General features: G+C 35.1%; 1 protein-coding gene across 1 annotated transcript in view; it reads right to left on the bottom strand.

The window, feature by feature from the left end:
* Positions 1-380: 380 nt before the first annotated feature.
* Positions 381-17,031, bottom strand: part of LOC113489960 (guanine nucleotide-binding protein G(q) subunit alpha-like) — a 99,408-nt gene continuing 82,757 nt past the window's right edge. Inside the window, exons 7-8 of the mRNA XM_026866044.1 lie at positions 14,745-14,898; positions 381-11,083 (exon numbers count right to left, since the gene is read on the bottom strand). Of these exons, the coding sequence (XP_026721845.1) occupies positions 10,893-11,083; positions 14,745-14,898 (345 nt within the window). The 3' untranslated portion in view covers positions 381-10,892. The remainder of the gene's footprint in view (positions 11,084-14,744; positions 14,899-17,031) is intronic.

Genomic DNA, 17,031 nt, shown 5'->3' with positions numbered 1-17,031 from the left:
ATCCTGGTAGCCAAACGCCTTCAGTTTTGTTTTGAAAAGTGACTGACATACCATTCACTTGCAACCTACTGGTGAAATTTTAAAATTACTCAACATCCTGTGCTCCACTATGCACAAGAACATTTTGTGAAAAAAAGTAACAGAGATGAGGGCAAGGTCCAAAATAACCTCCATAGCAGCATGTTTAATTTACTTTTCATAGGCATTCAGTTGTTTTGACACTTAAATTAGAAACATCCATCCACAACAAAGCAGTCCATACAATTCCAGAAGAAACTAGAATATACCTTTCGTAAATATAAAGAATCTTATGGGGAGCCTGTTATGTACAGTTATGGTCAGGGGCTTCTGTGGATGACTCATTAGCATGTGTATAAAACACAATGTGTTTTCTCTGTAAACAAAATGAACCACACTTCTGTAAAGCTATTTGCTTACTGCTTTACTCACTGAGAAATTGTAGCAGATATGCAAGTATCGATCTCCAAACTACTTGGATAATCACAATGAATTTCAGTCCTCCAATCCTGGACTTGAGACTAGATGTTTAGATTTCTATTCCAGCAAGGAGGGAAGCAAAGGTCCATGGTCAACAGATGCTCTTTAGAGGGCCACCACTAATCTTAGAACTGTGATATTCTCTGTTAGCTCCCATAGGTCAAAAATGGTGTGAGGTTAAGCAATAGTGACAGCTGGCTTATGAAGTCAGTGTCAAGCACTTATGTGAGAGAATTTCAGCACGATTCTCAATGATAAATGCAAGTCATTTGCTTGAACACTCATCCAGGGAGGATGGAAACTCAATCAAGAACATTGATAGAGAATATTTTTTTGTTTTTCTGAATTTGATATTCAGATATGCTATGACCCTATAACTAAACATGAAGTCCGGGAAAGGTGCAAGTCATGCATGGGAATTACAACACTTCTAGAATCTGCTAAGTGCTTGCTGGTATTCCCTGTGTCTTGCTATGCTAGAACATGGACAATATTTGGTGGATAAAAAATTCCCACTATTAACATTGTTCTTCGAACACAAATGTAACTTTGTAGCAAATGCTAATAAATATAGGTTGTTACTAAAAAATGATTGATCAACTAGTTACAAATTCATTCAGTATATTTCTAAAAAATTAAAACCTAAAAATCAATACATGTAGTATTAACACCAAAGACATTGAGAAGGACATCTAAAGCTTTTAAAATCCCGAATGATGAGGTCTAAATGACAAAATATACTAAAACATTTTGGAAATACATATGTTCTGTCTATTTCTGTTTTCATACATTCACAACATAATTCTGGTCTCTTGACCACACACTATTTTAGCATCCAGGATTTTTTCATCATCACTGTAGTCTTGTGAAAACCTAATGACCTTCACCCACCAGGACAATCATCACTTTATTTAGATGTAAGATATCAAAAAACTCAGGCTCTTGCAGAAAACACCTTTAAAATAAAGTTTTAAAATTTAAAGTAAAAAAAAAACAACCAAAACATAACTTCTAGTTTTCATTAAAATCTATAAAATTACAGCAGTTTTACAACACCTTTCTGGAAATTCGTTATGTAGGTGGCATTATCTGTAAGATTACGGCACTCTCAGACATGACACAATGCCCAATATGCTTCCCATGCCAATAGAAATGTATATGTACATATAGACAAACACACTTAAAAATGTTTGTACCTGTCTGTGATGAAAGATGTAAAACTGTGTGGCCTGGCATTGGCTCTGTGTTAATTTTTTTGTCTTTATTTATCTATATAATTTCCTAAGTGTCACCGATCCTGCATATATAGCTAGGTAGCGTATTGGTTGTACAGATAGATCCTGAAATTGTGTTTTCTTTAATGACATTCTCAAAGTCTTTGCAAAATGCCTCAGATTTTACTTTTTTTTTTTTTTTTTTTTTTTTTTTTTTTTCAGAACAGTTTTTATTATGTGGTAATATGATTTCCATGTTGCTATTTTCTCAGTGTACTTTTGGCCTAAGCATAAGTAGCTACTGAATTAATTTTCCACAAAAAGAAATTCCCCTCCTCCTGTATCGCTAACTTCAGTGTGTGGATACTTCACAGTCTAGTGTCCTGCTTGTACTCACTGTAGATCTCAGAACATTGTTAATGGCCGTCTATCATCGATTACTTCCTTTCTGGTCACTTCACAAATCCTAAACTTGAAACCACCTTCTACAATATCAATAAAGGCACCTTCCTAAAGGACAAAGGGTATCTACATATTCAATCCCAATAGATGTTAGAGGCTTGATGTTTTAATTAAATAGCCAGTGATCATATTCATATTAGTCTCTTGTGGGCTCAAACAAGACTGCTGAAACTGCTGTCTGGAATGTGAGTGTAGGATGTCATTAGCCTTCCTGATTCCTCTGGAAGTTATTTTTTTAAATGAAAATGAGAGAGAGGGAGAGGAAAAAACCAGAAAGTGAGTAGGTTATCTCCATGGTAGAGAAATTCTGTTCCACTGAAGGAACAGGATAACTGCTCCTGCTTTGAATACAGAAACATCAGACACTAAGACTTTCTGTCAAAATCTCCACCCTTTGGGACCCTGGGTTCACAGGTGGCACAGTGGGTCATGGTGGCAGCAGTATACCATATGGGAATTTCCATGTAACTATGAGCATTTAAAATAATGCCACATCAGCCCAAGCCAGTCTGCTCGAGGCAGATTGCTGTTGGTGATGGAAATGCATGCTTTCTTTACACTAATGCTTCAATGTCTGCTACTTATAGAATTTGAACTAGCAAGTTAATAATGTTGGGAAATTTCAGATGATCAGCTCTAACAGAAGCCTCCTCTGAGAAGCAGCTTTCTCAGTGAAGTCAAATTTTTTACTCAAGCTCCTCCAGGTAGACAAGCAAATTCATTTTCCTTCTACTGAACTGCATTGGGCACAGAATTATTGAAAGCAACAGACTAAAGTAGTATGAGTAGATTGCACAAAATTAAGTCTGCAGCAGCTAAACGTCTGCCATTTCATGAACTTGTGGTGGCAGAGACCTGTCATTTTGCTTGCTGTGCAATAGAAGACTAAATAAAGGTCATTCAATTCAAGAGATTTATGTGTTAAAAGATTATTATGCAAGGAAAGTATCCAATCTGATTATGTTTGTATCTGGCCTTTTGCCTCTCAATTCCACGCAGGTTGCTAAACTGAGGCAAAGTCAGATATAACAATGAAGTTCTAAAGTACCTTAAGAGAAACCTTACTGATGGATTTTACATGGCAGTCAATTTCTTGAGCTAAAATAAATCAGGTCCTATTAGTAATCATGAAGGTTCTCCTAAGACATGCTGAGAAAAGTAGCAATCAAGACACTGGTACAAAGTGTTATTCTGCCTTTCCAAAATCATAATTCAGAATAAACCAAATATTCTACAGCATGGGATAACAAATTGATTAACCTCTACTATACCATAATCACACTTGTGTGCACAGTTAACTGACAGTTGTTAAGAGACTCCAGATACTTCATCTTGAGATAAATGGAATTTTATTTTTAGGGAGTGATTCCTCTTTATAATAAATGTATAAAAGTGCAATATCTTAAATATTTACTGCATGCAAATTGTCCTCTTTTTTTTTTTTGTTAGCATCATATAAAGTAATCTTATGCAATAACTTATCTCTGCAAGAATACATTTGAACTTATTGTCAAATTAATGCATCTCTCCAGTTGAGTGCCAGTCTCATCAGTGCATTAACCACCCCATACAGGACTGTAGGAAAAAAAGCAAAATTTCAGTAACATCTTGGCAAACACAGTTTTCTATTGACAATACAAAATAACATATTAAAATGGGTATTTTGGCCCAATTTGGCCTACATTAGCCTACTATATCCTTTAATTGACTGTACTACAACTATAGTCTTATAGCTTTGTTGTCTGAAGTGCCTGTCCACAAGGCTAATTGGATCTGCCCCTGATTACAGGAACTTTAGAAAGCTATTCTTATTCTCAAATTGGTTTTAATTCAACCAGTATAATAAATTTTGTAATGATTACCAGAATTGAATCTGATACATCAATTAACCTTCACTTTATGGCCAACAGGATAAAAGAAATCTACAGAAAAATAATCAGAACAAGATGGTAGGAGGGACATGAAACAAGACTAAAGAAAAAGTGCAGTCTTCTTCGGTTCTATTGCACCTCATCAACTGTTCAGTTTTAGTAGATCAATTTACCTTTAATTCACAAGGATCAGAAAGTATTCCTGAGTGTACATATGTAAAGCAGTACAGTAAAAATACTTTCTTTAGATAGCAAGGAGCAATTAATCAGTGTGATAGACAAGTGTGAATGGAGAAGGAAGGAGTGCCTTGGACAAAGACACAGTAAACTTTGAATGTCATGCACAGTGACACGGCCTTTTAAATACCTTAAGATGGAAAACTTTTTTTTTTTTAAAAGATCTTACTGGAAATGAACAAGAACTGTTCAGTTTTTTGTTTTGTTTTGTTTTTTTCTTGTGAGACAAATAAAAGCCCAATTCTTATATTTCTCCATCCTTAACACCAAGTGTGACTTGTTGGCTTCAGTCTCACTACAGCTGGGTTTAGTCCATGTATACACAAACTTGTTATTCTTAAGGGGAAACAGAAAAGTCTTCCTTGTCTTATCATTTATTTTTTTCCAGGATAGAAATGCAATCAAGAACTTTCAAAGTGAAAAGCACAATCCTTTCAAGCCAGAACAGTTAACAGCCCATGGGGTGCATATAATGAAGGTTTTGGACTACACACTGTTCAGGACTAGGTTTTAAAAGGAGGGGTGTTTCAACTCCCTTTCTTCCTAACTTTTAAACATTTTGGCCACACAATTCTACCTCCTCCACTTAAGTCAGTTTAGCACTTGTCTGAACTGTTGATTAGGAAATTGTCTGAAAATGTCTCAAAATTAGACTGCTAAATCAGCCAAGCAAGAGGAAAAATGAGTGGGGTTTTTCAACAAGTTTACAGGCAGGCTAAGTGGCAGAGTTGACATAAGGGAACGGAAAAACCCCATGCAGCTGAGAACCAGGAACTGAGGTGGTCTTTGAGTGTAGTTTCTTTCGGTAGCAATGAGCTCTGAAAAGGGGTCAGCTGCCTTGATACCAGATACTGATAATAGACGTGTTCCTGAGGAGCTGGCAACTGTGTATTTTGTGGCAGTCTACAAATACTCTGGAACTCTTAGGTGTTTGAGACAGTATCCTACAAAGCACCTGGCAATTGGGTGATAAGATCAAAGTATGTGATGTGAGGTTTTATCACAACTATGCACAATTTATTACACAGATATACACTACATCTATTTCACATATCTAAAGATCACCACTTACACTGTATTTTGGTTGACGTTATCTTCACTGTGACATGAAGATAAAATAAATCCTTTCCCACTGATCCCTCTCCCTTACATTCTGTAAGAGGAAAGAAAAATCAGGAGCCATTCACTCAAGTCCTTGCTTAGGCAAACTGTTTAGACTTCAAGAATCTCACTTCAACTGTTGTGATCACATAACAGAATAAAATTTTTGCAACTGGCCTGAAATACTATTTCTTCAGTAATGAAGATTTGAGGTCTACTGATTGTTGAGCAGACATGAGCCAGACTTCTGAAAAGCAACACATGGGCATCTTTACATTATTCCTATCATCACACATGCAAACAAAAAAGATCAAAGAAAGTCTGCTCTTGCAGTGCTACTGCAATCAGCCAAAATGCTTAAAAAATTCACCTCAGCATCTACAAATTCTGAAAGTTTTCTGTTAGTGAGATATAGAATATTTCTTTGCCCCCATGCTTCCAAGTTTCCATTGTACGCAAGACGAAAAAAACCCTTTCAAAAAAAACACGGTTCAAATGACTGTCTCCACTGTAACAAACCTTAAATGTTTTGAATGGTCTGGCTGTAATAAAGACATTCTGGAAATTTTAACATTTAGACAATGCCAATAGAGCACATGTAATTAAAAAGTAATAATGGATTAATACATCTATCCAACATTTATCATAAGCAGCAGCACTTTGGGAGAACAATAAACCCAAATAATATTTCAGAAAAGCTAAATTTCAATGAATGACGATACTATAGTACGAAGTTATGGCCAAAAATATTGTATTTTTAACCAGCAACATTTTTGAGGGACAGTAACTGTACAATATTAGTTTTTTTTTTTTCAAAAAAACTATTTCTGTCCCTCAAACAACACAGAATACATGCATTTAAATGACACTTTAAGAACAGCAAATATGATCTTTATTTTTAAATACTGCAAGTTTAAAAATGTATCAGACAATCCCCCTCAAAAAAAAAAAAAGTCAAATAAGGATTTCCTGTAGCATGGTAAATGAGGAATCCAGCAACAGACTTCAGTTTAGACTCTATTTTGAGAGAAAAAAACCTAACCACAGATTTACAGTAAGATTGATCTGGCTGAATTTATATTTTTCACACTACCTTCAAAAACTCCCTCTATTCCTTTCTTTCCTGTAGCATGGCTACTGTGAAAAAGCTTGAGTGAAACTTACAGTAAAATCCCTTTAACTAGCAAATAGTGACCCTCAATGTATTGTTGACTACATAGAAATGTTCCTGGTTGACTGGTAACAACTCAAAATATTATGGATAACCAGAAGCCAAAAAATAAGGAAATATCAGTAGCTCCTCAAACTAAATGTATGATTCAGCAAAACGTCTACTAAACTAACAAACTGGACAGGGACAAATGGCTTTAGTAGTTTAATACATATTAAAATCTCAGAATTTATGGTTTATGTCAAAAGAGGGACCGTATTTACAAAAATGTGAATTTCTAAAATACCACAGTTGATTACCTACACCAGGACACTTGAATTTCCTAACTTAGGACAGTCTCTTCAAAACATATTTACTTTACTGGTCTCTTAGCTAGAGGTAGGTCATTTGTAGGCCTTGTTAATATGCTGTGCACGCTTCATTATTTCACTAATGTAATAGTCTACAGGATAACCATGCACAGAACTCCAGGAACAGCAGCACATATAATAAATTAATTGGCTAGATTTTTTTTTCATGTGGGCTAACGTCTTTTTTTTTTCCTCCTAATATTTCATTCTTTTGTGAAGAATGTATGACAAGGAATGGGTCATAAGGTTGATTTATCTGGAAGTCTTCTGCACCTTACAACCAAAGCCTGGGAGTCTAGTGATGTCTTTATATGCAGCCCTTTTCCCCCCATTAGTTTTTGCAAATCATGCAGTCAATTCTGACTGATATCCAGCATAAAAAGTCTCCACTTTCAAACTTAAAAAAGTGATTCACAATTATGTGGCAGTATGATTAGAAATTACAGTTCATACACCTTGACAATCAAAAGTGTCTGAATTATAAAAAGTAAACTGCCCTTATAGCTGCATCATCCTATACATGTAAGGACAGTGCCAGTTAATTTGTGAAAAAGGCAAGTTTAAGGTTTCTGCAAAACACATACTACACCTTTCTTGCGCTAGTGAACATCTAGAATACACAGGTTCCCAAGACGTTTTTCTTCCCTCCTCCCTCATTTATGACATTCAAAGAAATCACATAATTTTGGCAAAGTTAAAAGGGCTTCTGTCTTGATGGTTTTGCCTTCAGTTTCAAGTTAGAGGCACAAACTTCTGGACTCAAGAACTATAAGGCATAGTAGAAACCACCAATTAGAACAACAGCAACAACAATACCACCAGTACCACAAGAGAATATACTGCAAGTGGGAACAGCTGTGTCATTTAAAAAGGAAATGTTTTTGCAAACTGTCACACTGCAATACTGTGTTAGGTGACTTGTGTAAAGCTTGCCTTGGCATGCCAAATACTATTTTTTTTCAGAACATGCTCAAATGATCTGAACACTGCCACAGGTTCAACTTACCTAAAATAAACCAGAAGTATCCCAGTGGCACACATTTCTTGAAAACTTTTGCAATCACAATATAACTGTAAAGCATGAGTAAACTTTTGTTTTTATACAAAACTCAAAACATTTCCTTCTCCCCCACCCAATATCCCATAAGAAAACAAAACAAACTAAAAAACCCCAAACCAACCCCAAACTTTGCTAGACACCACTGTCTGTTTTTCTTTTTGGCTACAGTTCCATTGACAGCACTGAATCCAGTGTGGGCAATGTATTCCCAGGTTAAAAGAAGGGATATTACCAACAGTGGAACTGTGAAAACAGAAGCTCCGTTGCATTTATAGCAAAATAAGGACCAATTTTATTATTCTGTATGTAAGAGTCACTGCTCTGATCCCCTATTCAGAATGTCAGTGTTACTTTTTATAACCTAGATCTACCTGCTTTAGCTTTGTAAAATAAAATGCTTTAGCTCCTTAAAATCATTGATATAATAGTGACTTTTGGTTGTTGTTCTATCTAAATTTTCTGAGGTTTCTGAAAGACTTTAACTGACCTCATGTTCTGTATTTTTTCATGGTATTTTTAGGGCAAGAGTGTATATACTCATTAGTACTTATGTACAATGGTTTGAAATATCTCTAAATTTACTTTTCTAATAAAGACTATTAGAAAAGTAAAAGTAATCTAATACGAATCTACCAAATATAAATTAAATTTGTATTTAAAAGCTTACGTTCCAATCCTAAATACATCGGTATAAGTTCTTCAAATAAGACTGGTTTCTACACCTGTATAAAGCCCTGACAAGATTTAAGCATTATTTTGAATGTGAATGGCCTCTGTTTGGGCATCTCCAATTTACTTATACTCAGGAATGTGCAAATGATTTTATACAGCACAACGCTAGTACCACTCTGTACTATAGTAGTTTTTTTTGTTTTGTAAATAAAAACCAACAAATCCCTAGTCAGAAATAAACTGACAAAATTTACATTCTTCTCTCTTAAAAAAGTAAATAAAATAACATTATTTAAAATGTGAATTAGCTATAAGACATACAATACAATTACATAGATACATATCAATACAGCACATTCAATTTGCCAAAAATTAATGATTACAAAGCCAATATGGATGCTGCCATATATATATATATAGATGTATGTACAATGATTATAGCATTCATAATTGCACTATACCTACAAACAGTTTTAAATTACAAGGTGTTTTAAGAGGGAGCAAAAAATAGCAACTGTTCTTATTACTGTTGTTTTGAAGTTGGGAGGTTTAAGGATGAAAAACGCCTCATTATTATTAATTGTTAACTTTGGTAATTAACTAATAAGCCATTCTTTTTTCCACCTCCCATCCACTGCTATGAGGCAGCAATTTCAGTGTTAAGTGCACTCGAGTGCTACTTGGCACTGCAGATAATCAATCCAACTATGTGTCTGAACTCTGAGTTTTCTATAGCTTGCTAGCAATCATGCACCTGGTTAAAAAACACCTTTCAACCCAAGCTGCAGAATAAAGGCTCAACAATGTGTGCTGTATTTTTGTTGTTTAAAAATTGCACATTTGAATTTCAAGAATGATTTTCTCACTGTTTCATTTACATTAATAAATTTTTTCTAAAGAACATTGAGAGAGGCTATTTGGCATGAAAGCCTATCAAATGTATGTGAATCAGTTAACAACTTTATCAAGAAAGGTTCCTGAACATGATCCCATCAGTAATTTGTTACACAACTAAAGGTGCCTTGATATTGTTACAGAAGACAATCTCATACTGTATCTAACATAAGGAGAGATTTAAAACTGTCTTTAAATTAGTAGACCACATGCATGTGCATGGTGCACCTCGCAGCATATTTACTCACACTGTTGGTTTTGGCATTAGAAAATGGAACACTTTCTAAAAAGGGAACATATGTTGAAGCTGTGTTTGTTTATCATTTGGCAGTTGACTCAATCAGGTCAGTTCCCAACCCATCAGTTTGGCATTTCAATCGGTATCTTATGTTTCAAGAGCATTGGTTTTATAAAAAGCCAGATTTGGCAAGATCAATTTTATACAATAAAAATTTTTCTACTGTGGAAAAAGAACACTTAAAAATGCTCTAACTTAAGAAAAGCCCCTACACAACTGAAGAAAAAACCCCACTGTTTCAGGCTGTAGCCACTGGGGAAAATGTAGTGTCTGTGACATTTCTTTTTGGCATTTGTGAATAAAAGAAGAGGAAAAAAATGGCACATGGCAATTAAAAAGAGATTCTAACATATTCCATATACATCCCAGGTTGTGTCTTAAATTATTTCATTACTGCCTTCTGTACACTTTTCCAAACTGTGAAAATACGGTTAAATTTAATATCCTTAGACAACTGTAATTCTATTTTGCACTCCCAATAGTCTCAAAAGCGAAGACAGAATGAAGACACCCATGTCAAAAATTTAAAAACCACAGTATCAATACTTTTGATCCTTTAGAGAAAGTACATACTGTAAAATTTGAACGACTGATGACTTAAATTTTGATGATAGTATTTTCCTGACCAAATCACTGAACAGAGAGTATTTCACCCATGAATGCAACTGGGAAAAAAAAGGCCATTGTACCTTGTAAGAGGTAAGGAGGGAGGGGAAGGAATCAGAGGGAAAGGATCAGGGAAAGAGGAAACCAGCTTGACTTTGCTTCAATAGCAAAAAATTGCTATCCTTTGTAAATGTATGACTGAGAATTTAAAACACACTGAGTCACAAGGTTTTGCCTAAAAAATGAGGAAATGTGCTGTGAATGTACTTCAGCATCTTTTGTTTTTCCTCCATATAGTTTAAATAAAATCATAATATTAACTACAAACTCTGTGGACATTCACAGAGTCCAGGCCAGCAATAAATTAGTATTATGCAAATTGTTTTCACAGATAATACAGTCCCTCTTGTATATCTTCAATCACGCAAAATTGGTTTTGGAGGGCCTCCTAGGCACAGTTAGACCAGGTTGTACTCCTTCAGGTTTAACTGTAGGATTGTGTCCTTGACAGCAGCAAAGACGAAGCGGATATTCTCTGTGTCTGTAGCGCATGTGAAGTGGGAGTAGATAATTTTGTCACTGTCTGGATTCAGGTCTACGAACATCTTCAGGATGAACTCTCGTGCTGCTTGTGCATCCCGTTGTGGTCCTGATAATTAAGAAGAGAAAGTCGCTTTTCATAAAGTCAATTCAATATTTGAACTTCTTTAACAGAAAACAAGAAAGTCTCAGTCTATGGTCCTCATGTAAGAGAAGACAGGGAACTTTTTACTAATCAGTAGTATCATATACTGGCTACTTCCATCCTGGGAGTAACTATGAAAAATAAAGATGGAAGGAAATGTCAGAAGTTCATCAAGTCAGAGCTGTCATGTCATAGTTGCTTTTCTCCTGCTGACTATCCTCTTTCTTTGGTAAGATAATGTTTTAAACAGGTGATTTATAACTGCATGGAATGAAAAATGGAAAATTAACTATATTAATAAATCCTTTAAAATGTCAATAGAATTGGTGAATGTTCAGTCTACACCTACTAGATTTAAATTACACTTAAGTTCTTTTATCACTGCAATATTTTCTAGTTTTGTGAGGATTTAATAGGTAGCATAATGAAGTTATATCCTGAACTGGTCTGACACTGTCGTCAATAGAACTTAATTTACTTTAGTGATAATAAAATACACATGCTCTCCAGCTGAAGCTGTTTGATTGCAAAAGGTTCATGTTCTAACAAATCACTTGTTATCTAAATTATGTATGATAACGATCTTATCAGATCTAAATTAACGTTTTAATTCTTAGAAGGATAGAGAGTCTATGTAACCAAACCACACGTTCAGATTTACAAAAGACAGAAGGTAAAAAGCAATGACTTCCATCCTGGAACAGTGAGGATTCATTCATGTTCATAGCTAAAAAAGCAGTGAAGAAGCAAGAATATTAGCCACAAGCTGTTGAATCATGTTCCATTATTCCAGTGCTGTTTCTGAAGGACATTATCCCTTGCTCTCCTGTTTCTGGAACATGAATTTCTACAGAACACACATGTTTTCTGTGCTGCCTCCTCCTCTTCTCTTTGTTAGTCCTGTTGTTACAACGTTCAGCTGTTATAGGTAGCTCTGTCCTTCAGTAGTTACAAAATCTGTACTTTGGGGGTTAGCACACGCCCATGTATTTTTCAACTGGATACTAAACCTTCTTCTTAATGCTTCAAGGTTACAGTTCCTAACATTTCCAATTTGGATAATTCTATAAAATTTAGGTAGGGAATGCATAGAGGAGAAATCACATACTTTCTGGTGTGCTGCAAATCCATGTGGAGGGGGAATAAGGTTCTGCAATATGTTGGTGTATGCACGTGAACATATATGTACATGCATACAGATAAACAGATGATGCAACTCCTGAGATTTAGGGATGTAAACAGATCCTAAGTTCTCTGAAGCAGGACAGAGGACAACTGGTTCAACAGAGGACAGGCTCAACACTTCTACAGCTTATAAAACACAACAGGCTCAAGCCTCTTGCTCGGTCACTCAGACTCTAGAGAAACCGCAGCAACATAAGTCTCACACTACCACCAATAAATTTGTTAAGAAAAATCTTAGGCCTTTCAGAGACAATAACTTCTTCAAAATAAACCACTTACTGTTCTAAACGACTTACTAGAATTTTGCTACATAGTTTCGTAGTAGCTAGACACAGCACTCTCTAAAAATCTACTGCATTATTCAAAGCCTGTATCCAAATTTGCTCACCTAATCATACCTCTACTGACTATCATGTAATTTAAATTTTCGTTTCACAGAAATTCAAGTAACTTCATTTTCTCAAGGAAAATAAAGGTTAGAAAGAACGTTTATGACCTCAGGAATTTAGTAAAAAAATTGAATGAGTCAATGCTAAATTTTGACTGCAAAGTGGTTGTGAACTAAATCATATGGACACTTGGAAAAGAACTGCCATATAAATCAGTAGGTTTCTTGTCCACTGCACCCTATCAGCAGTTTCTGAAGAGTGTCTCTATGTAATGCATTCAAGATCTATGCAAGAGGTACTACATCAATATTTTTCTCTTCTTTTCCTCCAAACTACAGCCCCTTTTTTTTCTTTGTTTTCTCTCCCTATCTCAGCTCTTCATACAAGTCTGTGAGACAGTCTTCTAGTACTAGCCATGCAAGGATGTCTTCATGCAATACATGTACCCCTGAGCATGCCTCAGTCCCCCTTCCAATGTTGGTACAATACACCATGCAGAACTTCTTTGCTTAATTTAATCAGCCCAATTTGCCATCCTGGCTAGAAGTTCTCATCTCTATGCTACTTCCTCCCTTGTGCACGAAAACAGATGGGAGAAGTGATCCAGCTGAAAAATACCTAATTCTGATCCCTTTCTCAGATCCTCCTACCTCCTACATCCCCCATGTGCTGGGACAGAAGAGGGGACCACAAGTCTGCAAGATACAGACCCCACCCTGTCACCAGAAGAAATAAAATCAAACCATAACCTTGTCTATGGAGATAAGTTCAGCAAGATCTGCAGAATTAAGAGACAAAGACTCTTGAAGACTTCCAGGTCTTGACTCCAACAGCCCTACCAGTGCATAATCTTTTTTCCCCTCACCAGTGGCAAATGACAGGAGAAATAGGGTTTCTCTGAGCTCGGTGGTTGAGTTGTCTGCTTTTTCTGGATAAGCATATTTAACGCATTATTGTCACTTGAGTGGTGGTAAGAGAGTAGACTGTAGTCTTCTCACCTTCAGTATGTCCTCTAAGGAACTTGTCATACAAAGTAAACTCTTAAGAACAAGACTTCCTATTCAACTGCCAGTTCTCTTCTGCATAGAACTATGAAAAACTTACACTGACTCAAAAATAATATCTGATCCTGCAGATCCTCACTGTTTCCTTCCCCTTAAAAAGGAAACAAAATATACATTTTTTCCTATTACTATTTTTCATATCTCCTATTATTATTTTTCATATTTGAACAAGAGAGATTTAATCCTTTTTTCAGCTTTCAAATCTGCTATTCACTCCTTGGTGGGACAAAACAGATTTTCTTTTTCTAAAAAGTAGGAGCATTTAGTTCTTTAGACCTCTTATGTGAGTTTGATTTTTCTCTGTTATCAAGGCTTCCACTCAGTTACCTTAAAATATTTAGATTTTTTCCCCAGGAGAACTTTCTGAAGTACAGTTTTAGTAGAAACAGCTGTACAATTCACACATTTTTTTTTTTTTTCTGGACAAGCACATTAAACTTCACATAAATAATGTAGAATTAAAAGGAAAAAAAGAGATACAATAAAAGGGTGGAAGGAGCACTGCTAGTATTTCTGAGTGTCACAAAGAGCTTATGATACTTCCCCTCAGATATTCAGCTTGACACAAAAACAAACCTCAAAACAGAGTATGGGAGACAATGTGTAAAAGTGAGGAATGCATTCTTATTTCATTTCTAGGTTTTATACTTCAGCTTAAACCCTCACCTCAACTTATGAAAAAGGACAGAATGTGGTTCACTGCTAATATGACAATATTCATCTCAAAGTCAACAATTTCCCATGAAAGGTTCTGCCATCTTACTTGCTATTAATTACAATACAAAATGAAATCCTAGCAGTCTAAAAAAATCCCACAAGAGTTCAACCATATTTTAAAAATTCAGATGATTAAAAATTGCAAAGCACCTTTTTTTTTTTAAAGAGCAAAATGTATCAAAAGATCCATCTGCCTAGCACTTGAACAAATCTATTACAATTACTGCAGTGTAATAAATAGAGTATGAGCTCTGATGTCATTATACTTACCATCATACTCTGGAAAATAATCAACTAGATGGGAGTACATAATTTTCTCCTCTAAGAGATCTTTTTTATTTAAGAACAGAATGACTGAAGAGTTCTGGAACCATGGATATGTGATAATTGTTCTGAAGAGTGCTTTGCTTTCTTCCATTCGATTCTGGAATACAAAAGAGTGACATTTTGGTGGTCATGAAAAGAATGTTTAGGTTTTTTAAAAATAAATTCATGCAATTTCACTTTTATTTGACAAACAGATCCATTTCACCTTCTTAACAATATTAAGGTTCCAGTAATTAAATTACAATTAATAAGCAAGCAGTTAATTAACTATGTAGGCATTTTCTTTTTGCAAATTCAACTGTTCAAGTGTAAGTATTCTTCAAAACACAGGTCATGAACATGAAAGCTGTAACAGGTACATTTGTAACATTCAAGTATGAACAGTTATGACCAACCAATGAACTGGTGGGTATTGAAATGCATGTGATTCATGGTAGGGACAAGTATGTCACAATAAAACATAATAACCAATTCAAGAACATTATTTATTTTACAGGCCTTCCCCAAACTTAAAATGCAGTTAGATAATCCTTAGAAAGAGATCTGCTTTAAAATAACTGCAAGTTAATTTGGAACCTGACAACATTTCATCAACACCAAAGGCTTAGAACATAAAGTCTTAAAAATCTGTAAATTAATACGTTTGTTTCTAACATCATTAGCTTAGCATTTACTTTAATTTTTTAACCACTCCTGAAAACCACTTTTCATTATAGCTGAAATCTAAGTGAAGCCTACAGTTCTTTTGTAACACTTTTTTGTCATTTTAAATGATGTTATGATTTGATATAGTTCTGAAGAACTGTTAGGCTGACATAATGTGGTTAATACAGAGTCAAAACAAAGTGAGTTCAAAACAAAGGAGTTAACTTACTCTTTTAATTATTATTGAAAGCTGTAGCCTCCTAAAAAACCCTCTTTCACCACCAAAGAGGGCTCTGGAGAACAACAGCAAGGAGATGAATTCTGCAGATTCTGCTGTTGCTCAGCCATGCAAAAATCTGTCAGATAACTCAGTTTTGCAGTAAGTGTACCTTTACTTGCATTAATTTGCATTTTAAAGAGACCAACATAACATGAAGAATAGGAACTTTAAAAAAACAAATAACAAAACCCCCCAAATACAAAGCCTAAAAAAATTTCCATTTTGTAGAAGCTGATGGTTTGGTCTCTTGTGTCACCACAGACTCTTCAAGCAACTTATAAAACTTCACTGCATGTCAGAGTGTGGGTGAAAATAAATAGCCAAATTTACAGATTGAGAAACTAATGCAGATAAGTAAAACCTTTGCTTTCTTGCAGTCAGTTTTTATGACTCACATTGATTTCAGTGGTGCTAGGATTTCATTCAAAAAGGAGAACTGAAATGTCAACAGAGCTGAGCACAAAACCTAAATCCTTAGACTAACTGTTAATCAGATCACACTTTCTCCTCAACATTCCATATAGGCTTCTTCTCTAAACAAGGCCTTACAGAAAGGAATGGGAAATACAAAGGGTATTTTTCGCTATTACAGCTTGATGAAAACGAGAAGGCAATGCAAGCTTACAAACTACTGTTTAAATTATGTAAGTTCATTAACATTGGATATCTTCTAATGTGAAACTCAGAATGTGAAACATGGTGCAATTAGCCATCTTCTTTCACAGTAAATTTATAAGCTACTGAAAACTTCTCAGTAAGAAAAATGCACAGAAAGCACAAAGAAATTACTTATCTAGAGAAAGTGTTCCTGCTTTTCACAAAACCCTTTCAAGAGGGCTGCAGTATTTTCATTTAATGCTGCTTTTTTCCATATACATAACACAGAATTGCAAAGACAAAATAAATAAATAAATTGGTTTGGATGAATTTATGACCCTTCCTCCAGGAAAGCTCAACAAAACTGTGTTTTGCAAACACTGTTATTAGACCCAGAGCATATTTTGACTTTCTGTTTGAAAGGGATGCCAAACAAGATGAAGAAGAAAAGGCATGCAGAATAAAGCTACAGTGACATCATGCCTAAACTAATTTCTGGCATCCTATCAGCTAAAACATTAACTCAGTATGTGCTGTGTATCATAATAGTACCAGAATACATACACAATACAGGACAAAATATTGTGTTTTCGATGTAAGAAGAATATGTCGTGTATTATACATCAGTGATGAATTATGTATATGAACTGCAATTCACAGAGTTACTTTTTTCCTATTATAAATTTATAAATGTCTCTCAAGTCTTGA

The sequence above is a fragment of the Athene cunicularia genome (genome assembly GCF_003259725.1).
Source record: "Athene cunicularia isolate RWA chromosome Z unlocalized genomic scaffold, athCun1 chrZ_part2, whole genome shotgun sequence".
NCBI lineage: Eukaryota > Metazoa > Chordata > Aves > Strigiformes > Strigidae > Athene > Athene cunicularia.
Note: the sequence above shows the minus strand (reverse complement) of the source record. Positions and strands in the feature narration are given on the sequence as shown.